The sequence below is a fragment of the Corticium candelabrum genome, chromosome 16 (assembly GCF_963422355.1).
Source record: "Corticium candelabrum chromosome 16, ooCorCand1.1, whole genome shotgun sequence".
In the NCBI taxonomy this organism is placed as follows: Eukaryota; Metazoa; Porifera; class Homoscleromorpha; order Homosclerophorida; family Plakinidae; genus Corticium; species Corticium candelabrum.
In genome coordinates, this window is record NC_085100.1 from 6,350,399 (window position 1) to 6,373,839 (window position 23,441).

Sequence of the window (23,441 nt, forward strand, 5' to 3'; positions counted from 1 at the left end):
AATAACATCACACCTTGCAGGAAACAGAACTTTGGCATCTGCACACAGAATAAGACAATCACATGTAAAGTCAACTTCAACCCTAGAAAAATTGCGATAACTGGCATTAGGAAAGTTGCAGCATTGTGCTATGGTACCCATGTCATTTTGAAGCTCTGGTGGGTGCCCAGTTAGATATGGTTCAGTTTATTAATTGTATCAAGGAGATGACCAATGAACAGTCAGAACATGATTAGAGGTGGTAACACATGGAACTGGTAATGTTATTGCTTAGTAGTCTAAACGGGTCAATAGCTTGGAGAAGAATCTCTTGAGTTTCGATCAGAAGTGTGTCCTGTCCATCAAGGCTCGGGTGGTTTCTATGTCCATGCATGTTGTCTATAGAGATGGAGTCATGCTAGGTTATGCTGTTTGTTGATAAAGCTCTCAGTTTACTATGACTTAATCTAGAATAATGCATTAATCTAAATAATTTGTATTATTTAGTACAAAATGCCCTCCCACAGAAGTCAATAGTATCTTGAAAATTCATGTGTTTTAGATAATGTGTTCAACTATGGTTGTCACACTGATGTAGATTCGTCTCTCTACCATTATAGTAAACTTATATTGCCCTGCAATTCCAGTACACTTCCTTCACACATTATCACACTTCTGTTTCACTCTCACACACTGACTATAGTCATCAACATACCAGCAAGCAATGTAAGTATAGGCTTCAATACGCGTTTATCTACCTACTCACACGCTTCATCACATATCAGTAACATTACCTGGATAGTTGATAGACAGGTAGTAGGCTTTGAAGCAAAATCCAGAAGCAATAATCAACTGAATTCCTCCCACTCCAAGAACAGCCATAGCCTATAGACAATACAATTACATGTGTGGATCACCTGATGCAACACCAACGTTAACTCCATGCATTCCCTGTACATACTGACCACTTTCTTGTACCTTCCTACACCAATCACTGCAAACGCACAAAGCACTAAGATGCTGCCATTCAAAGCTCGACCCCAAGTGTCAATGTATGCGACATTGCTGCTATCCAGAGATTGCTAGAACAACCAGATTTCCACATTGAGTTCAACCATGTGTATAGTAATGCTCATTGAATTTGCCTACACAATGATTAGGAATGCTGGACTGTGCGTACTTAATGACACTGCAATCATACGTTATCAGGTTGAGCACAAAACACATCAAAAGAATGATCTATAAGCATCACAACAATCCATTCAGTGATAGTCCTCCAACATGCATGGACAGAATGTGCGAACAACGACGCGCAATTTTAAAAGCAAGGAACGACACGTACAGTATGTACGGCAGAATCTTGCGTTGAACGTTACTTAGTGTGATGAACAATGAACAATGAGGCTTACCACAGAGAATAAGATAAGAAGTCCGCGGCAACAGGAATTCATTCTGGGTATCAAACGAAACAAACAATGCCTGTGCTGCTAACAAGTAAGTTGATATCTAAACATATTGAGAAGTGAATGATGACAGACGAAGCTGAAGGTGTTACAGAAGTCGTTTCGTATCTAGCTGATCTGCACGCCGCAACGCCTACTTCTAGTATATCTCACGGAGACGATCACGCGGACGCGCTTCTTGAGGATAGTGAGGCGGTAACGTGTTTTTGTAGATAGCGCGATTTGTTTTAGCCAATTACGTGTATTCACTGCTGACCCCTATAGCTACAGGACGACAACGTCAGTCAAGTATCACTTCCAGTGAATCTAGCTGCAGGCGCTGGTGAGTTGACTGCAATTGCGATCTTTAGTTAACATCTAAGCGTCGTCATTTTGGTGGTTTGTTGTTAGCAACTAACAGTCATCAGCGTTGACAGCTGCATCTCAACAGCTGAGTTTACTAGTGAAACAGTCTTTTCTGTTTTTGTTTCCAGAATTTCGACTTAGAACGAAGGAATACACTGACACTGACTGTAGGCGTGGCTTTCAAGACGAATTTCAATTTTGTGACAACACTAGCGATCAACTGAGGCAAATCTTGGGAAAGTCGTCTTATCTAGACAGTACCGACGAGATGGACGACAGCAGGACAAACGAACACAAGGTTAGAGAATTTGCTGAGGCTGCCTCAAGCTCTATAGATCTTGATATAAAGAAACATCCTTCAAGCAAAAAAGGTAATCATAGGCAACGAGATCAAAAACAAGAAGCATCACATTTGGGCATGCTTGACGGAAAACAGCCGTCAAGCAGCAGCTTTGTTGATGGAAATGAAGAAAATGAGGATGAAAATCTAACTGACATGATGCCCAGAAGTGCATCAACTCCTTCAATGCCAGCAGAGGGACTTCAACCTTGTGAAACACATTATCCTATTTTCCGTAGAAGATCTGCAGAACTAAGATCGTCTGTCAGTCCAACAGGAAAGGTGATGACTTCTCTCTCTTAATTTGTAAAGGTTGCAAGTGCCTAGTGTAACATCTGATTCTTGTTCCGTATTTTAACAGTTGTCTGGTGGGCATTATGGAATGACTGGATTTTGTGGAAAGTCATCAGCTGTTCCCTTATCAAGACCTGTTAGTGTAGAAGCTGGCTTGGCAGCTATGGGTCTTAGGGAAGAAATGTCTCCTGTCCAAGGATATCAAAGTGTTCCTTTGTACCACAGAAACGGAAGTGAATCAACATTATGGGATCAAGAGAAGGTATATATGAATTGATCATGTAAGATGCTGACCAATCAAGAATCCTAATCCTAATAGACGATATTTGGGGGGAGGAGCTTCTACAGAATGTGCAATCTCGAAGGTAACACTCACCTTTTGCCAATCTTCCTGTACGCGAAGTCCACGTTTCCGGGTCTGCTTCTGGACCATGGATCATCTTGCCGTTGGCTAGGCTTGTAAGTAAGCTCACAACTTACCATTTTGTGCATCCTGTGAGAGACTTTGCCTGCATAGAGACGCGTAGGAAGCCATTTCTTGAGTACGGCTTCTCGAGGGTAAGAGACTGCTGTTCAAGCTGAAGTCGGCTGATTCACACTCTGAACAGATATATGTGGAGTGGAAGCAGAGATTACTCATTGCCTAGCGATGGATTAGTTTTAGCGAGTGAAATCATGCCACCTGGGAACCCATTTGGGGTAACCAGACATGTAGGACATTCTGCGTTGTTTCAGGGCAGTCTAGCTTGCTTCTGTTTATATGTGATTGGCCAAGTCAAAGATGTTACTGTGATAACTTGCACTCAATAGGTACTGACGTGGATCAGAGTACAGTACACGTACACTACAGTCTGTTTGTTAGCACTGCCAGCCTACAAGTCCCAGCAACAGTTATGTCTAAAGTAACACAACACACATGCACTAGCTATTCCATAGCTGTAATGTCTAAATCAGAAAGCAGAGGCTGTTCTACCTCATCCACAGGTGCAGTTGATCACGACATGTATAATTGAACAGCAAGCAGTGAAATAGCTAGTGGAACTGGAAACAAGATTAGAGTTATCGAGTAAGACCTTGCATCTGCAAAGTCTGAGTTGCAAGGAATCGCTCAACACGCTGTTACATTATAAAATCAAGTTTTACACAGGTTTTGTGTCGAGAAATGTGCTTGATACAGTGCGGAGTTGGATTGAACCAGCAGCCAAGACTATTACTCTGTATAGCAAACAAAGAATCAGGCCAAGGTACATCAAGTGATGGAAGCTCATGAGCTCACCGTCTTCCATGAAGGGTTGAATAGGCTAGATGAATTTTACTGACTTTAGTTTGACAAGATACACAGTTTCACAGTTCCACAGTTCAAGAACACTAGATGGGGGAAACAAATAGTCCGATTCAGCCACACAGTGTGTCACGTTCGGTTACCCCGAATGGGTTCCCCTACCGGAAAATCTTCACCTGATAAAACTTTCATTGCTAGGCAATGAGTAGTCTGTTTTTCCACTCCACGTGTATCTGTCCAGGGTGTGAATCAGATGACTTCAGCTTGAACAGCAGTTTCTTACCTTCGAGAAGCCGTACTCAAATAACGGCTTCCTACGCGTCTTTACGCAGGCAAAGTCTCTCTCACAAGATGCACGAAATGGTAAGTAGTGAACTTACTTACAAAGCCTAGTCAACGGCAAGATGATCTACGGTTCAGAAGCAGACCCGGAAACATGGACTTTGTGTACAACGAGATCGGCGAAAGGTGTGTGTTACCCTCGAGATTATGCATGCTCTAGAAGCTCCGCCACCAAATATCATCTATTTATGTCAGCATAGCATGCAATTTGAGACTAAATTCGAATGAAATTTTAGATGTTCTATTGATACACGTTGCTTACTTAATTAACTGACAAAATGTAGAGTTGTTGGAGGTTTTTTAGTTTAAATAGTTTTGTAGGGTTGCTACAGTACTTCTCTCTTGATTGTCTAGTCAGGCAACCAATTATCTAAATTAGGAAACCACTGTGTTTCCACTAGCTGCACCTTAAACTAGTTTAGCTTAAACGTGTTTAAAAACTAAACCAGTTCAAGAAAGCGGCTGTTTCCACTACGAACTTTCACATCCGGGATATGCAAAACAAACTGTCTAGGAACGTCGTATTTTGAAGTATTGGGCTGCTCTGTTGTTGAGTCAGAGCAACTATTGGTTGTCACTGATTCAGCATCTACTACTAGGAATTTGCATGATGATGACCAAGGACACCGTCTTCTCTCTTTGTAGCTGCTGATTTCTTTTCTTTAGTGTAACAACCCTCACATCTTTTTAATTAAGGCAATCCTATCCCAGCAAAATAGGCAATACCATCAAAACGGCATTGTCGGAAGCCATTTAAACAAGCTCACTACTGTCACGTGATAGTTAAACCTAAACCACTTTGATAACCCTATTACAAAATGGGTTTAAGAAATTGGTTTAGGTTTAGAATATAACTGGGGTGCATTCGTTTATTCTATTGCCACTATTTTGGAATATGAGGTTGAAGTCATTCCAACCCATTCTAATTTGAACACAACAAAGTTGTATTCCGGATTGTAGCGGGTTATCTCCCGGAGCATCTGGGATAAGGTATATTTGTGCAAGTTGGACACTGAACGAACTACTTTTTTCTACGCTACTGCTAGCGTCGTTGCTGTGATTCTAAACTTGCTAGAGGCATTAAGTGACAGCGAAAGTAGTGAAGAAAGCAGCGGGAAGGAAACAATAGACTTCTAACTGGCGTACATTGCGTCAACTTTCTCCATGACCTTGAGTTAGGAGGTGGAAATAATAGCCAGGTGGATAATCAGTGATAGAATACAAGTTAGGCTGACTTTCTTACCATTCAAAGAGTCGTGCCATTTGACAGTGTAGCATTGCGCATGTACGGTTTGCAGTTTGGTCAAAACCAAACAGGGTGTTTCTTTCATTCTCACATCTCTAGTAAACCAAACCACAAACTAAACTGAGTAAACCGGTCGACGGAGTGGTTTCATTGGAATAGTTAATCGACCATTCTAGAATAGTTTCGAACGATTATTCCCTTGTATTTTCATTCCGGAATGGTTGGAATAGAGTATACGAACACGCTTCTGGTTTAGTGCAGCTTAAACCACTTGCTAAACAGGTTTAGGCGCTAGTGGAAACGTGCCCCAATTATTCAACTCTTGCATGCCATAATTATTCAACTCTTGCATGCCATAATTTGTCATTTATTTACTACTTTGTGCTTGCATAACAGAGTTTGATTGTAGTCTTAGCTAATTGCAGAAGTTTATTTATGTATTTATTCAATATTTATTCTTTCACAGCGTGTCCTTACAGGACAACGCCAGTCTCTCTAGAATTAGTCTAGAATTAAACCACCACAAAGCTACTGCAAGTTGTTCATGCAAACTAGTAATTGTTTGACTAAGAGTTTGTCCATTGTGAATTGATGCCTTGCGTGCTGTATTTTTCAATGTGCGTAAACTGTTCGGCCGTCCACAGACCAAGAGACTCAACAACAAGTGGTTCAAGTATGCTTTCCTGTTGCGGATACCATCGTTTGATGCCGTAAGACTTTCATCTTCCCCAGCTTGTGCTGCTGCTCCTGCATAACATGCTGCTTGCACTAAATATGACGGCTGCAGCGAGTTCCTCACAGTTACATCGAAATACGCTGGTAAACCATGTTGAAAGTTAGGATGAAATATGTTGCCTGGTCTTTTTCTCGAATCACGTGAACAATTCTGCTCACTTCGACAGCGGCAATCATCCACCAATAACGTGTTAAAGATCACGTCACAGAGGGCATCATGGTGTTTTAGGATCAGGTTGGTCTTCTGACTACAACCAAGTAGGTGGTCTCCGTACTCATCCAGCACCCGTACCACAAGTACAAAGACTAGACTGTGGTGGAGGAGAAAAAGGATGGGAAGGCCGAGATGGATCCGCACTGCAACAACAAACTCTCTGCTGCGCATGGCAAGGCTGAGATTAGGGTTAGGCAATGCCCACAACCATGCACCAGCATATTGAGCCAAAATTGGATTCATGCGTGCTCAATCACATAAATTGGCTTTTTCTTTTAGTCTGGACCACAGATTATTGTCTAACAAAACTTGCAAGTGATGTTGGCTGTCTTTGCTTGAGTTCACTGAGTATTCAAGTAGCAATTTTCTGAAATGATCTTTTGCAGAGCATTCTCCTGGAACAACAAGAATCGGTGATGCTAAATTCTGCAAAGAATCATATTACGAAGGGGGGGACGATGAGTTGATTGGACAATTGACGGGTAGCATTGCAACTTCCTAGAAAGCCCCCGAACACGTCCTGCATGCCTCTCTCAACCCTAATCCTCCTAAATGTATAGGGAGAGTATCTTGATTCCAAGAATTTTGGGAATATATATATATATATATATATATATATATATATATATATATATTATTCATTCAATGATTCAATTATTCATGAAACGAGCAAGTCACTCCATAAATTACCTTGTACAAGGACTGTCATGGTTGCTTTGCAGACGTAGTTCTGGATATTTGTTTAGCAGAATAGAGACTAAAATTTTGTTTGTTTTTTCCTATAGAGACTTGAGGTAATTCCATGAATTCTTTTAAATTTTTAGTTTAGTGTTACGTTGGTTATATTTGTACTACTTGTGTATTGTGTGTATATGGATGTATGTGTAGTCGTTGCCCTTGTGGGAACTGTACCAAATTGTGGTGTGTCAAAAAATACATTGTGTGTGTGTGTGTGTGTGTGTGTGTGTGTGTGTGTGTGTGTGTGTGTGTGTGTGTGTGTGTGTGTGTGTGTGTGTGTGTGTGTGTGTGTGTGTGTGTGTACACATGAACCTCAAATTTTTCGTCCCCACGACCATGTTTCATGATAAGGCATACTTCACAAAATTGTTTACATGTCTGACTACAGATCACTGTGAACAATTTGTGCAAGTGACCAACTGGCGACAAAAAAGCCTCATGAAGTTCCGTCACCCCATTGTTTGTATTGTCGCTAGGGATTGTGTGTACTTGACAACCGAGGAACACCTTCAAATATTCACACGTCCCATACTTTACTAGGAAGTTTGCATGTTTACGGTACTTTCTATGACAGGGTTTGAAGAAATACGTGTACGGTACTGTCTAGCTATGGCGACGTGTTTCAGTGGGCTACGTAGACGGTCAGAAAACTTGGTTGCAACGTGTAAACTCACCAACACGAGGCGCCTACTGATACCATACGACTAGTCTAAATTACTAGGAAGTTTTCATAATTCCATGACAGGGTTTCAACAAATACGTATTGTCTAGCTCGGGCGCGGCATTTCAGTAGAGGATCAGGAAACTCCCTTGCAAGATGTGTTACCAATGCAAGGCGCCTACGGATACCGTACAACTAGTTAAATAACATGATAACAATGGTTAAAGAATATGCCAAAATATGCCAGTTGGTCATGCAGTTTTCGACACAGCTAGCCTTTGTAGCGTTTCTTGTGATTTTAGAGTAAAGATTTGAGGTACTTTGGCAAGTAGTTAAGTTATATCAGGGTGGTCTAATATGAGGTTGATTTCTTGTATTATCAGAGAAATCACTTCATGAGGTCTACAACTGACGTCAATGGGTTGCTGCCAATGTCTTGCTTCTTTGACAGCCTTAAAGGGGAACTCCAACGGAAATACAGCCTGATCTCAAAATGTAGGCATCGTGAAACTTCGTGCTGCACTTCTTTCAGGCAAACAGTCGCTTTGGTGTGGAGAAAATGTGGGTTAGGTATGGAGCATGCTCCAAGCTCATACCTCATTGCCACTAAGCTCGGCCCTACCGAATGAATTGTCTGCGTAGCTCAGTTATCTTTGCCAGCAATCTACACGAAAACTAAACAGGAATGGCAACTATAGAGGGATCTTGTATTTTAAGGCCTTAGAAGAGCTCTTTGTAACAAAAGTAGGATGCTAGAGGCTGTTTTCTCCCAACAGACTTAACCCTCTCCTCTCACAGAAGATGAGGATAGCGCAGTAAAACTCAACGGTAATTAGCGTTAGCCTTCGCTCTATTGATCTACAAGGAGAAACACGTACAAGGGTCAAGTATGTCAAGGAAGTGTAGACATTCTCTTTGAGAAACCTGCGTTGGCAGACACGCCCCTCGTTGTTCTGTAGCTCTACGTCCACGTCAAATTTAGGTAGCAGTCCGGTGTGCTCAGCTTTGGCAATCAGCATGACTTCTAGATGCCTCATGAGCTGCGATAGAGTATTGAGTATCTGGGAATGACGAAGGGGTGGTATGTTGCCATGGTCATGACTTTACACACTGTGTAGGGTGTAAACAACTTACGTACTACAGTACTAGCTACATCATCTACATCATTGTGCTCAGATAAAGTCTAAGGCTCAGTCAAAGCCATTCTGCACCTGTAACACTTTGCCTAGCTGCTGTTTGAAAGGGGCGTGTTCTCTTAACCAGATCTCCAAGAGAATCTCATATTTGAACTCTCTGAATATTTCTCTTCATAGATTAATAGAACGAAGTCTAACACTAATTGCCATTGAGTTTATTGCACTAGCCTCATCTTCTGTGAGAGGAGATGGTAAAGTCTGCTGGGAGAAAATGGCGTCTAGCATCTTACTTTCATTGCAGAGAGCTCTTCTAAAGCCTTAAAACACAAGATCCCTCTGTAGTTACCATTCCCGTTTAGTTTACTGGCATGATACTGAGCTACACAGGCAATGCAATTGGTATAGGTGGAGCTTAGCACCAATGATGTATGAGCCTGGCGCATGCTACTTACCAAACCCACGTTTTTCTGCTACCAAAGCGACTGTGCACCTGAGAGTAGCGCTGCACAAAGTTTCACGATAGAGCGTACATTTTGAGATCAGGTTGTATTTCTGTTTGAGTTCCCCTTTAATTAAAGAGACCAGCAACTTATTTCTTTGCAAAACAACAAAAGTTCCTTGCCTTGACGTCACAGAAGTCATGCAAATGCAAACAGTTGGCTCAGGGCTTTAGTAATAACTGTCTTGTTTGCCCATAGTCCAATTCTTATGCAAATTTCAGATGTTCTTTATCGGTATTTTTCTAGACAAAGGAAACATTGACTTCTGGTTTGTTACAAGACTGTTGAAGATTTGAATCCAGCTGAAAAAAATCAGCTGTTTCATGGTGGGCACCATACGTTTTAGGCACAAACTTTGCATGCTGCGTATTCATTCAGGTTTTTTCTTGTTAAGTTGCAACGATTTTGTTCTGTGTTCTCTTCTTGTCTTATGCTGCATGGTCTGCAACTTAGTCCAAAAACTCACAGCACAATTTAAGCCCTACACCAGCATGGCTTTTCCCAACTCACTATTGCAATATCTGTCGGAAAATCACAAGGAACAGCTCAGAAGTGTCCAAAGAGGTTGTTTGCGGGCAGTAATGATTACAGGAATGGTCAGACATAAAAACCGACAACTGCTTGAGAGGATCATTTGTTGGAGAAATTACCATTGCTGACTGAAAAGCTACGTCGATGCAGCTGAGCAGACGCTTTGCCACTGCAATAGGCAAGTCTCTATCTAAGATTCATTGTTTGCCGTCGCAGAGAAAAAGGCTTGTACACGCATCGACCTCGCAAGAAGTCGCTGTTGGCACCAGAACACCAGCATCGTCGTCGTGAGTGGGTGGCAGCACACAAGCACTGGACACTCAAGGATTGGAAGTGTGTCATTTTTTTGATAAAGTTAAAGTTAGTTTCAGCAGCGATGGGAATGTTTACATGTGGCACAGAAATGGAGAAGAATTCCTTCTCGAGTGCTGTGTGCAAATTGTTTGAATTTTGATTCACATGTAAATTTAATGTATTTCTAAAGGTACTTTGAAATGACACAGAAAATTTCTTGGCCTTTCTTGTTTTGCATTTTTAGTGGTTTGATATGCATAATACATTACATAATAGCTAGGGGTTAATTGTACATTATATAAAGCAGCTTGTTTTTGTTTAGAGTTGTATCTAAGGTCATAAATTAAGTGATCTGTAAATCTTAGGTATTGAGTGAGAACTTGATTTTTGGATATCTACGTAGCTACACTGTGACAATAATATAGTGTAGATATAGCTACTGTGGTAATGTACATGCTGTTGGTAGTCTGTACAGGCATATATAAAATATGTTGTTGTTCTTTAACATCATAGGAAAAACTTCAAAGCCAGCTTAAGCTTTCAAGAGATGCTATAGCCTCTCTGCAAGCTGAAAATAACATCATTAAAAGCAAGTTTAGCAAAATGCCAGGTAACTTTGTCATGATCTTTGTTATGGAATGATATATTTATATACATATTGATTTATAATCTTTGAAGTCACTTTTTGCGGAAGAGTAACATAAGCTCTAAATTAGGCTTTGATCGTGAGCATGATCATCAAAATAGTCAGCTCCGCAGGCACATTGATCAACAAATTCAAAGGATGCCATCCATTCATACCGTAAAGCTCAATCATCACTGAACTCTGATCTGGCCAACAAAAATTCATGTTGTTCAAGAGGAAGGGCTGTCAGCTAATTTGATGCACCTTTCTGCTTTGCCATTTTAAGGACGTTTGAGTTGAATATTTATAACATGGTATATTTGACAATAAACCAATTACATACATATAACAGCAAAAGTATAAATCAGAGCATCAATGTAACCAATACTTCTAGACAGTTTGTATAGTAATCTAAAGATAAAGGCGGCTCTGCACAGATGGAGAGCGCATTGTCCAGTAATAATATAATGACGTTTGCGAGACATCGAGCCACGCAAGTACATGATGAAAGATGTAAGAAGAGCAAATGCTTGTCTACATCAAATCCACAGATGGTAGTGCTGTAGGACATATTGTTGTTCTCCGACAAAGGGAAGCCGGCTTCTTCATGCAAGTTGTTGTCAACTTGCTTGCTCCACCCGTACAAGAGAAAACAAGAGGTGTGAATGATGCCTGTTTCACAAGACGTATTCTACTTTCATATTTTGTTTTTCTCTTGCTTCTGCTTTCTGTAACATGAGGCGATGCTCGTGCTAAGGAAAACACTAACATCCCAGAAGCCGCAAGCTGAAATGTTGTCTTGCATTGTCATCCGGTGTATTGGTTTTCATAGGCAATGTCTCACCACTGAGTGGTTGAATGGTAGGTTCAATTTCATCATCATGGCAACATCTTGTAAAGACTAGCAAATATGTCTCTCATTGAATTCAATGTGTCTGATTGTAGAGAAGCTGCCAGTTGGACAAGATAGAGATGACTGACTGTAAATTTCTGACCGCAGGATACAAATCAGGCAGATACTGTGGACGTCAACCGTATTGGAGACATAAGGCATCCAAAATTCGGACTTGCTAAGAAAGAAGTCATGAATTTCCAAGGGAAGAACTGTAAGCCATGTAGATGCTCCCTTTTCCATTACCAAATCCATCACATGTTGCAATTCTCTGGAAAGTTTGGATGACAATGATTTAGCAGCTAACTTAATGGAGCCGCACCGAAAAAGTTCTTTGTTTCGAGTAACATAACGCAAAAAATCACGGTCGGTTGGTCGGAATTTTTTATTTTTTGCAATTTTTTATTTACAAATGCCTACATTAAATTCTGTCAGAGTGTTCCTCTTGTATTCGTGTTTGCAAAGACAATTCTCCAGACGTAAGTAATATCACAGAACAAAGATGAGAAAGGAAAAACATACAATTAATATTAGACTATGCAGTCATTAAAACCTGCATATGTAAACATATTTCATGTATATTTTAAACAGCAGGTATAATATAGCAGTGACGACTAGCAGTCTTTCAGAAGCATATGGACCGACTTGCAGTCCTTCAGAAACAAACACAACGTATTAGCTTACCTAATTCAACACAGCAAGTTTAATTCTATGTCAGATTTTGAGTTTTGGTACATCCAAATTAACTTAAAGTCTCTGAGTCATCCATCAAACGACAGCTGTCAGAAGGACTTGTTTAAACTGTATTAAATATCAATATTTTTCAACTCGAGTGCGTTTTAAACCTACTGTAGGCATCCTGCAAATTACAGGTTTGTCAGTTTTGCAGTTTCCACCTATTGGAAGTACTGTAAAGTACTTTTCCAAGGACTCCTGTGGTCTGCATGCATCCACAGTAGCACAGTAACTGCATACTCCATGGAAATTCAGCTTGGAAGAATAGTAGGAGAGCTCCACTGGATCAGCACAACGTAGAAACAGCTTTACAAATACCTTCCCGTGCATCTCATGATCACTAGAAAATAGTGGACTTCCACGGTAGTAGTCAACACCCTGAAGTGCTTCGCGTAGGAGAGTCAGTTCAGCTGAGGGCAAACTCACGTGAGAGTATAGACACCAAGACTTAGAACATTGGGTACATTCTACGGTCATGTGAACACATTGTGCAGTAAACATCGAATTATGGCAGCCTTGCTCATCTTGTCTGGAAGCAACCGTTTTATTCAGCGTGGAAGAGCGATTGTCATCCGTTATCTCTGTTCCCTTCACAGTATCGTATGCCTTGTAGTGGTTAGGTGAATCATCATCTACGACAGGATCTGGCAACCAGGAGAGCTCGTTTTTAACGTCAACAGGAAGGCAGGTTTGCTGGCACAAACCAAACGCACATTTATCAGTACCACATTTCTTTATCTGGAATGAAATGAATAATGACATATGCGACAGTGGATAGTGAGGAAATCTCTAAGGCATGGCATGTTTTTTAGGTCGTCTTGCTTTGGTGCCAGAATACTGGTATCAATAGCAGGGTCAATAACAGCTGCAGACTCCATGAAGGATTTGATACCCTCGTTAGTAGCCGACTCACATATGTGCACTTGCTGGCCAGAGCATATAAGGTGATTGAAGTGTTTCACGACAGACTTCACTACTGAACCCATAGACTTTGCCCATGCCTCTTTGAGAACTGGTGGTAGCTTGCGAATTGCCTCCATACTACCACAGGCACGAAAGTATTTCTCCATGGCATCTCAGCTGGCTTCTCGAGAGAGGGCACAGTTTTGTAGACCTAGGTTCAAACAGTCATACAGCGTTCAGTGGGGTGTACATATGAGTGGCCTGGAGCAGTACCACAGGTGACAAGCATGTCCAGATCCAATGCATAGAATAGCAAGATTCAGGACAACTGCACGGACAGAAACGTGCAATGATGGTCACCACCCCCATCAGTGTACGCAAAAAGAACTGGAGGTACATCATGTGACGGCAAGCTGTGACCTCTCAAAACTGCATGGAGCTTAACAGCATGTTGCACGCGTGTAGATGGTCGAAGCACAGTATCCTTGATAATTACATTCAACTGACCTTGGTAAAACGACCCAGAGGTTTCACTAGGAATGTTGCACTTGAATATCACCGATGGTGTCAGTGATCCTTTAGAATTCTGATCGTGATCCAAGGCCATTGCATTATTTTCCCCACCATGATGTTTGGTCTGGCTCTTACTCCCGTAGACATTGGTAGTGCTGGTTCACCAACGGGTATCTTTGCCTAGTCGTCAAGGCAGACAAAGGTACTATGATGTCGAATACTAAAGGCCATAGGCCGCGCATCTTGAATAATGCTGAACAGTAGTAGTCATCTTCATGGACAGAACGCAGCTGTCTGGCCTGTACACAATACCTGACATCCAGCTTACCACTGTTTCAGTGTTGCATGACTGTGTCGTGATTTTGGCTGAATTGCAATGCTAGCCAATCAATGCTTGGTATCGGTGTACCAGGAGGGCATTTGTCAGCTGCTTGCTGGAGAAAATCACGTGAGATAAAATGGCTTTTAAAAATGGGCAATGCCATGGCGCCGTTTGTCTTTTGTCGTGACTTCTCTGTTAAGACTCTGTAGGATGCCAAGGAATGTGTCATATTCATTGGGATGGCCAGTGTTCAAAGTACGGAGGTCGGCACATAGTTCCGGTAGCTCACCTAGTACGACAAGACGCATGCGATAGTCAATATCCTGCTGGTTAGCATTTGATGCAGTGCTATCATCAGTGAGACAGTTGTACAAGTAATGCTGTACAGGAGGAGACATTCCAGTGAGATTGTTACATTGCAATTTAAAGCTTCTCCTCATCTGCCTAGTGTGGTATTGAGGAATCTGGGGCTTTAGGTCTTCTATCCTCAGACGGAGAAAGACCCTCTGCTGTCTTCCAGACAAAGACAATTGTCCCAACATTCCCACCCACTGCATACCGGTACAAAACAACGGGAAAATGAAGGTTAAGCAACTGGAGAAAATGATGACGCTGCATAGATGTGCAATTTTCACCCAGAATCTTGTCATCTTCAAACTCTATTGCTTCCTTCATTCAAACAATTCTCTAACCTCATCTCTACCTCTACACATGATGCGTCACCAGAACGAACTTCAAAATTGGAGAACTGACTCAGTGGCCACACAACATAATCGAGACTTTGCCTAGACTTGGTTTCTGCAGCCTGCTGTTTCAAGTGTGCACTGTACTTCTCCATAACGATAGCTGAACTTTCAATGTCTTTTGTGAAACTATTCCACTCAGGCCTTTGCAGCACTGGTTTTCCCAGCATTCCAAATAGCAACTGAGCAACGGTGTGCATATCCCTAGCAGACAACAGAGGTTTCTTAACCTTCTTCGCTCTGTCGTCATTGTAGTCATTGAAAGCCATCCAGGTTGATGGAAGTGCGGGTATATCTGAATTTCAAGCTGCAGCATTTGCTAAAGTCTCATGGTGGCCGTCGATCATCCACAATGCGCTAGCAATGGACGCACGATGTACATACCCTCACTGTCACAGAAACTAACCGGGAATCCGATGCCAGCAGTCCTGGGGAGATCGATAACGTCAGCAACCAGACGATCCATGCCAGTGGCTGTACCGCCAAATCCAGATGTAGGTGACAGGGGAAGACACTGCTCCGACGCCTTCCGCATCAACATTTCGTTTGCACTTTCAGCCAGAAGTTGTTGACAAGTCAATGTCGTGGCAGCTTCTAAGGTAAAAAAATACATGACATCTACCAAACTCTAAATGCAATTCAACATCGTCATCTGGCATTTCATCACAGCGAGTTTCTGAATCTGATACTGTCTGCACAGACATCAGTCACCGTGCATTGTCATCTGACGCTGTCATGCAAAGTATGTCTTTCAGTAGAGATGACTCTTGGACCCGCAGAATTCTAGAATTAACGATGGAATGACCGCCATCCAGAACCGTGACCAAATTGCAGGCATGGCACATATTATATAGACTAGCTGTACTACATGTGCAATTCGCCTTGTACATACTGACGTGCACTGTGCGCAACGGAATTATACACGCACTTGCATGCAACATGTTCGAAAACACGTGCCACAAAAACAGAATTCGAAAAAATTCAGGGCAACCTTCAAAAGATAGTCGGTCAGGTTACCTGAAACAGAATTTTTTGGTGTGGCCTGGTGTTATTTTTTGCATGTCTCAAAGATAACTTGAATGCATTCTGTTGGTCATGAGCATCTTCTAATTTAGAGTTTTGTTTCATTATCAGATTGCCAAGCGGTTGCACCATCTGCAGTGAGTTGTTGTATTCTGTTTCTATGGACATTGCAGACCCGTAGCAAGCGAATCGAAAGTGGTCCGGTCTAACTGCGCTAACAAGCATATGTTCAGCTGCCCCGTGGAGCTGCAAAAAGTGGTCTGGAAGTTTGAGTCTAACCTGGATCTAGTCGAAAATTGCAAAATGTGGAGTTTGCATATATAGGATTAATAACGTAAACTGTTTTTTACTAAATAGATTACTCATCTGAAATGGAATTAGATGATTGAGCCTTTGTTGAAAGTTCATTCTAGACAAAAGGTCCTGCCTGCCGGACCAGCTCCTACAGCCCTGCATTGGGTCGATGATCCGTAAACCTTCAAATGTAATCAGGAAGTTAAGGTTTACTTCTCATTGTATCACTAGGTGTTGGTCGACTTGTCAAAGCAAGGATGAGTTTGGATTGAATTGTTTCTTCTAGAGGTTTAACTAGTTGAATTAGATGGTTGCTGCATCTAGTAGCATAACCCCATTTACTAATGACTCCATGAATGAAGACTGAATATGCATCGTAGCAGTGAGAGAAAGGTTCTCAATTTGTTGTTTCTAACCATCATATTTTCAGAAAATTGTCATACCATGACTGTTGACCCAAAGCAGCTCCAAGGCAACAGCACCCTTCAGTTGTACTATTGATGTCAGTTTATCAAACATGACTTTGTGCTTTCCTCAAACACTGAGGCCTAACTAGTTACTAGGATTAACATTTGGAAAGTAGCCATATTTTGGGCCAATTTATGTTAGTTTATTCCACCACATATTTATGGAGGCTAGGTTTCCACTATTGACAGCATCATCTTCATACCATATTTGATGACTTGCCTCTGTGTAGATAGTTTTAATAAGAGGCACTGTAGCCAAAACATATATGGCCATAGCTAAGGGGTCTCCCTGAGTTGTTCCTTTGAACACTATGCATTCACCTCCAACAAACAGACTTGAAGGTTTGCAATAAGCATTGACCAAAGCAGGATGAATGGTCGGGCATAATCTAGATGTGTTCATTAGAGCCACATGTCTAAACAAGTTGTTAACACAGTAGTGGCATTGACAAGAAGAATCACTTCTGTTTCGCTTTCCTGGAAGGTCAAATGCATAGCATGAATGGTTGCTCACAGCCAGAACTCTGACCAGCACATAATTGGAGGGTTTCTGTGACTGATTGGATATCTGATTTCACTATGGCAACTATAGGTTTTCCCAAAATTCTGCGTACTGTTTTACAAAACCGATCGGTCTGATATCAGATTATTTGTTCAAGAGATGAGAGGACAAGAAAAAAAGCAGTGAGTCTATTCAGATCCATAAATTCAGTACTCAGACAACGAGCTCATGAAGCAAGAGCCATGCATAAAGCCTTTGATGATGAATGGAATGCAGTGCAGAGGCATTTCCGATGTAAATCATCTAGACCAGACAGACCAGCTGATCCTTTAGACCTAAGAGCCATGTTGTGAATCAGAATGCCATCTGTGCCCTAAAAAAGATAAATGGGCTCTGCCTGGTGAACAGGGTGTAGAATGGAATCCGAATGAATCGATGAGGGTTCGGAATGTTTCTCAATATTTGCTTCTCATGCTGTTCTATCTCTAGAATTCACTAGATGTTGATTGAGAGGCAATAAGCCAGAATTGGTTGAAATAAAAAACAGACGGTCAGGCTCAGTAATATATATTGCCTCATTTCACAAGCTTGGCAAACTGTTTTCCCTGGTCTTTGAAGAAGTAATTGTGGCATTGTCATTGCCACTGTTAAAGCTACACTCTCAAGAGCAGAGGCATCAGTGTAAGCTTGAAATAGTTGTTCAAGCTCAGAAACAAATTTCTTTCCAATGTCACCAAAAGGAACATCAAATAGATTGCTTCTTCAGCTCCAGTGGACAACCTTAGTATGCATTCATTATTTTCTCCTTTAACTGTGGTCCAGGTAGAGAACGCCATTGAGAGTTTGGCAATAACATTTGTTGAATTTGGAGTGTTGATAGTTGTGATTAGACAAGCTTGAACCTCCAGAAACAGAAGCAGACGTATCATTTGACTGTATTGTTTTATCTCTGTAGTGAATTGTGTTGCAGTAATTATTTGCTGCTTGACAGAAAGTGGTGTTTGTTTAGATGTTACTTTCTTTTCTTCCTGTTTAACAGAATGTCTGCTTAGATGGTGGCATATCTTGTGCTTGAACAAAAGCCAGCTGAAATAGAGGTAGGCGTAGCATTGAACAATGAATTGTGTTCGGATAGTGAAGAGATGGCTGATTTCTTTTGAGGGGTCAACTGAGTAGATGTTGTGGTAGTTGGAGTTGATACGTCTTTTCTCAAGTTTAGTGTAACGGCAACCTTTGCAACTAGAAGCAGCATTTAGTCATAGTTAAAAGGCCAATTGTGAGCTAACAACGTGGAAATGAAGAAAGAAATTCGAAATATGTGATTGCTGGAACAATAATGACCATGGATAAAGTCTTTTGACAGATGAAAACGTTCCATAAGCTATAGCTGTTGCTAAATTTCTTTTTTGAACACGCACTCAATACGTCACTACAGCTGGAAAGTTACCTCGGCATGCTAAACTTGATCGTACTCAGTTGACAGCCATCATACATCCGGGACAAAATTGAAAGCCGGAGTAGCATCTTGAACGTTGTTTCTAGACAGTTTGTGTATTTGCAAAGCTACTATTGAGAAACATTGTATATTTGACAATAAATCCAATTACGTACATACAGCAGCGAAATTAAAAGCCAAAGCGCCAACATGAACGTTATTTGTAGACAGTTTGTATAAAAAAGTGAAATGTAATAATTTCTTATCTAAGGATAATTAAGGCAGCTCTCTGCACAGATGGAGAGCATGTTATCAGTAGTAATATAATGACATTTACAAGACCTGGAGCTTTGCAAGCACGTCATGGAAGATCTAAGAAGAGCAAATGCTAGTCTACATTGAATCCAGCAGATTGTGGTCCTGTAAGACACATCGTTCTCTGGCAAAAGGGAGGGAAGCTTTTTCATGCAAGTTGTTGTCAACTTGCTTCCTTCACCAGTACAAGAGAAAACAAGACGTGTGAATGATGCCTGCTCTACAAGACGTGTGAATGATGCCTGCTCTACAAGGCGTGTGAATGATGCCTGCTCTACAAGACATATTCTATTTTCATATTTTTGTTTTCTCTTGCTGCTGCTTTCTGTAACATTAGGCAATACTCATGCTAAGGAGTGAGTCTGTGTAAGGATTGAAAACATGAACTTCAAAATACATCTGGGAACGACCACTCCGTTATAGTTATGGCCCTACAAGGCGCCTCACGTAGAGGGGTGACTAGGTAATTAGAGTCATAGGGCTCATTGTAGAATGTAAGATAGTACTACACTACTACAAAAAGGAAAACATGTTAGGTGCCCCTAAGTTGTGCTTTGCAACTCCAAGTCAAGGCTTTTTTAGACTCTTCCGGAAGAGGCTGGCAGAGCTTGAACTTGCCTCTGGTCGGTGGTCATGCTATTGCTTGCATTGAATTTGTCAGCAAATAAGTACATATGCAGTATGTCTTCAATAGATGTCACTGTCAGCACTCCACTTACTTTTGAAAAAAACATATTTTCATAGGTGTGTGTGTGTAGGTGTTGTTCAGCAGTTGAAAGAACAATTGAACCAGTCTCATGCCAAACTGGATTACGAAAAGCATCAGCATTTGCTGGAAGTTAGCCAGATGCAGAGGAAACTGAGATTTGAACAAGAAAAGCATGAGAGAGAAGCTGAACAAGTTTTTAGGGAAGTTGTGAGAGAAAGAGACAGCCTAAAGGCAGAGGTGCTGTATACTGCTATGCTGGTTAGAGTATGTTTGTATCATAGAGATGTCTGAAGGTTACTGCCCTAAATAAGTCAGTTGATGCTTTGAAGAAAGAAAGCAATCAATTAAAACTAACTGCTGAGAGCAGTCTTAAAGATCACCAAAAGTCTACACAAGCAACATTATTTGCATTAAAGGTAACTGTAAACTATCAGTTTATGTTTGTTGGAAACTTGTGTTCAGTGAGCTAAATATTAATAATAAACTTTAGCATCACTGTGACTCTGTTGTCCAATTCATTTCTTGTAATTACATGTAATTGTAATTATAAATATATATATATATATATATATATATATATATATATATATTAAATATATAGTTATAATTTGTAATAAAATATACTGTAAAAGGAAAGTGTAACGAGGAATTTAATCTAATGTTTTAATGAAAACAAGTCGTATGTTAACTTTTTAAATCGCTGTCAAAATTCCCTTTGGGCGTTGCAGTTTAGCAGTCCCTACTAGTAGTATCCCGGACTGATGGAAGTGTATCTGAGGTGCGTTGATGTAGTAAAATTATTTTCCAGAGAATTGAGGCAGCACAATAAAGTGGATGGCGGCAATAAGCGACAAACATAGTATGATTGACAGTCAAGCGGCAAATATGTTGTCTACAGTAAAAAGCCTGCGTGCTGGTACTGGTTGTACTCACATCATTAACTTTTCAGCTCCAAATCTACGCAAACATGTCATTGTTGGAAAATTGTTAATTTTTTTGTTGTAATTTTCTCTTTTACAGTATATATATTTGTAAAATCCATAACATAATTAGAACAGTTCCATCTGCCGTCATCAAGAAGCGGTTATGCTGTTTGATGCTGAAATGTGGGACACTCTCAAGTCTATCACTCACTCTTCGATATCTGATACTGCTTGGAAACAGTTTACAGTGTCTGTTCGTTTAGGTGGCTTGAGTCTTCGTGAATCCACAGGAACAGCTTCAGCTGCTTTTCTTGCAAGCTGTAACGCAACTCGATTGTTGTCTATACATCTGTTGGCCTTGATACATAAGCCCATAGTCACGTCACCCTTACAGGTTTCTAATAATCTGTGTTTGGAAGGGAAGGTGAATCGGAAACCTACCTACATCACCTTCTTCCTGGTTTTGTGCCTAATCTTTGCTTGGCTACTCAACACTAGCTTCAATCACTTCTGACACAACTTTGTAGCATGACGTGAAAGGCACGGTTAGTCTATGTGACTGTGCTCGAGTCAACTCCATATTTGCTCAACATATGGGATCATGGTTGCGAGCAACTCCTAATTGCAATTTGGGCTTCACAATGCCTCCCAATGAGTTTATACTATCTTTGCGTTATTGTTGGGTATCCCCTTTCTCATCCAATGCTGGTTTTAAGAGATGTGCTTGTGGTCAAACTTTTGCTCGGTTTGGTGATCATTTGCTAAGATGTGGCCACAGCAATTTGAGAATTAGACGACATGATGCTCTTACTGATGTGTTGTTTCATGCTCTTCAGGCTGATAACTCTTAACTGCAGGAAAGAACAACATTGCGAAAGTGACAGCTTCACAAGGTCAGGTGATATATTTCACCCTGATTTGATCAAGGACGATCGACATACTTTGACATTACAGTGAGAAATTCTCTGCATCTGCTATATCTTGTTCAAGCGGCAAACCATGCTGTTGCTGCTGCAGAGGCAAGAGAGCAGGACAAAGACGACCATCATGAAAGTCATGTAACAGCAGCTGGTGGTGTCTTTCATCCCTTGGTCTGCGAATCCTTGTGCCTCTGGTTACCTCACAGTCATCATGTCATTAAGGCTATTCCACGATGGTTGTCTTTTAAGGGACTATGACAGTCAGTAAAGCTGTTGGAAATCTTCATGAACAATTATATGTTAAATTATGGTCCTACAATGCCAAGATGTTGCTTTGTAGATTAGCTTTACAGGAATGACCTTGTACTTTTTGGCGTTTAGTTTTAGTATTGATTGTATATATATTATATACATTATATCCTGGATACTGATCAAGATGCACGTAGTTTGAATCTGTCTGCTGTTTGATCTTATATCAGTTCATCTATTCATTTGCAGAATTTTTTACTTTTGGTTTGACTGTTCTCTGCTTTCTGGTTTCATTGAAGTTGTTTACTTGCCGAAGGCCCCTTTGAGGGCGAGCTGTTGGTCAGGGCACAGAGTTTAAACGTTATTGCTTGTGTTCTGTTTTGTGACATGACTTGCACTGAGGTTATCAACGAATTTTGACCATATGGGTATTTTATTCTCGAATTGGATGTTTCGCTTCTACTGCACGTTGTTTGAGTACTGCAAAGCCTATACATTTGGATTGCGACAAGGCAAACAACAGATAGAAAGGTAATACTATTCTTGCTGTTTCTTAATCTTTGAGCAGTCTTTTTGCTGCATTTGTCTCTTGTTTGTTGATCTTGATTTACGTTGTGGATACGTCCATCCTTATCTGGATCCTAATACAAATGTGGCCGTGCGTGCCCAGTCCAAAATTGTGAATGTCGATGTCTTGCCAGTGGATGACTGTTCAAAAGATGACAGGAAAATTGTACATCTAAACCTGTTTCCGATTTGCAAATTTGTCCTATTTGTATTCACATGAGAGATGAGACAGCTGTATGGCAGCACATCAACAATGAGGACGTTACTAGGCGTGAGTTTCCCAGTATTAGTTTTTTTGGAACGTTTAATCGCCAAGTTTGCTCTCTCTGCTCTTAGGATATGTCTGCCACCGCGAATGGAAGCTTTGTCGTCGTTCTACTGGAAGTGGTCGTTCTCGTTGTCGTGGAATTGGAACTATGGTAGATCCTTGCTCATCTACATGGTTTTCCAGCTCTTTGTTACTAGATGAATCTTCTAATCAGTAATTGTCTCTTTCCGAAGAAACACCATCTGAAGACACTTTTGTTACATCTAGTTTTCAGTATGCAAGCCTTGGTGTTGTATTGGATGGCTTCAAGGCTGCTGAAATTCTTGATTTCTCTCAACTCGGAGATGAGACAATTGTTACACTTTTGTAAGAACACAACTTGATTATACTAATACTCAATTAATGACTGAACTATCTCAGTCATATCACATGCATAAGTATACACATGTGTGCACACTATGCCTTACAGTCAAATACAATGTAATATACTACATCCCTTCTCTCTAAAATTTTCATTTAACTTGTCAAAACTCCAGTCTATCTGGCTTATACCTCTCTCGAACTGGATAGCGCCGCATGGGAACCTCAGTCATTTCCAAAGGTCTAGGCTGTACGTCTGTTGAGGTTCGAGTCATTACAGGCTTGTTGGCTGACGATGCTTGTTGAGACTCGTTCTCTAGTAGAGGAATATCTGGTTAGATTCTGGGGATCAGGGACCAACTCCTCCAACTCATTAGAGACCCTTGGATGCCATGCTGCTGCTGCTGATGATGATGGCCTCGGTGTAGGAATCTCTGTCTCTATATTTGTTTCTTCATCTACTAACTCTCCAGCACTAGCTTGATCCATGTCCCCCAACCTTTAACTTGATCAATATGTCTTCTCCACAAAACTTGATTACCATTCCACAACACTTCCACCAAATATGACAATGGT

The 23,441-nt window shown here is 41.0% G+C and overlaps 2 protein-coding genes across 7 annotated transcripts in view; one reads left to right on the forward strand and one right to left on the reverse strand.

Moving 5' to 3' along the window:
• The window catches only part of LOC134192573 (uncharacterized), a 3,239-nt gene extending 1,714 nt beyond the window's left edge, over positions 1–1,525 (reverse strand). The window contains exons 1-4 of the mRNA XM_062661318.1: positions 1,389–1,525; positions 1,129–1,218; positions 945–1,061; positions 774–864 (exon numbers count right to left, since the gene is read on the reverse strand). Coding sequence (XP_062517302.1) covers positions 774–864; positions 945–1,061; positions 1,129–1,218; positions 1,389–1,430 — 340 coding nt within the window. The 5' untranslated portion in view covers positions 1,431–1,525. The remainder of the gene's footprint in view (positions 1–773; positions 865–944; positions 1,062–1,128; positions 1,219–1,388) is intronic.
• LOC134192569 (uncharacterized) lies at positions 1,436–22,996 on the forward strand. Of its 6 annotated transcripts, XR_009971945.1 has the most exons (10): positions 1,436–1,473; positions 1,528–1,637; positions 1,707–1,764; positions 1,916–2,409; positions 2,489–2,683; positions 10,614–10,710; positions 19,628–19,815; positions 19,872–19,994; positions 21,920–22,508; positions 22,574–22,996. XR_009971945.1 is itself a non-coding variant. In XM_062661311.1 (9 exons), the coding sequence occupies exons 1-8, from the start codon at positions 1,506–1,508 to the stop codon at positions 21,350–21,352; spliced, it is 1,302 nt and encodes a 433-aa protein (XP_062517295.1). In that variant the 3' UTR covers positions 21,353–21,399; positions 21,456–21,846. The 6 variants fall into 6 exon arrangements, 4 of the variants coding, with proteins under 4 accessions (XP_062517295.1, XP_062517294.1, XP_062517296.1 ...); XR_009971944.1 differs by lacking the exon at positions 1,436–1,473 and having other exon boundaries at positions 1,506–1,637; XM_062661311.1 differs by lacking the exons at positions 1,436–1,473; positions 21,920–22,508; positions 22,574–22,996 and adding exons at positions 21,338–21,399; positions 21,456–21,846 and having other exon boundaries at positions 1,506–1,637.
• The last annotated feature ends 445 nt before the right edge of the window (positions 22,997–23,441 follow it).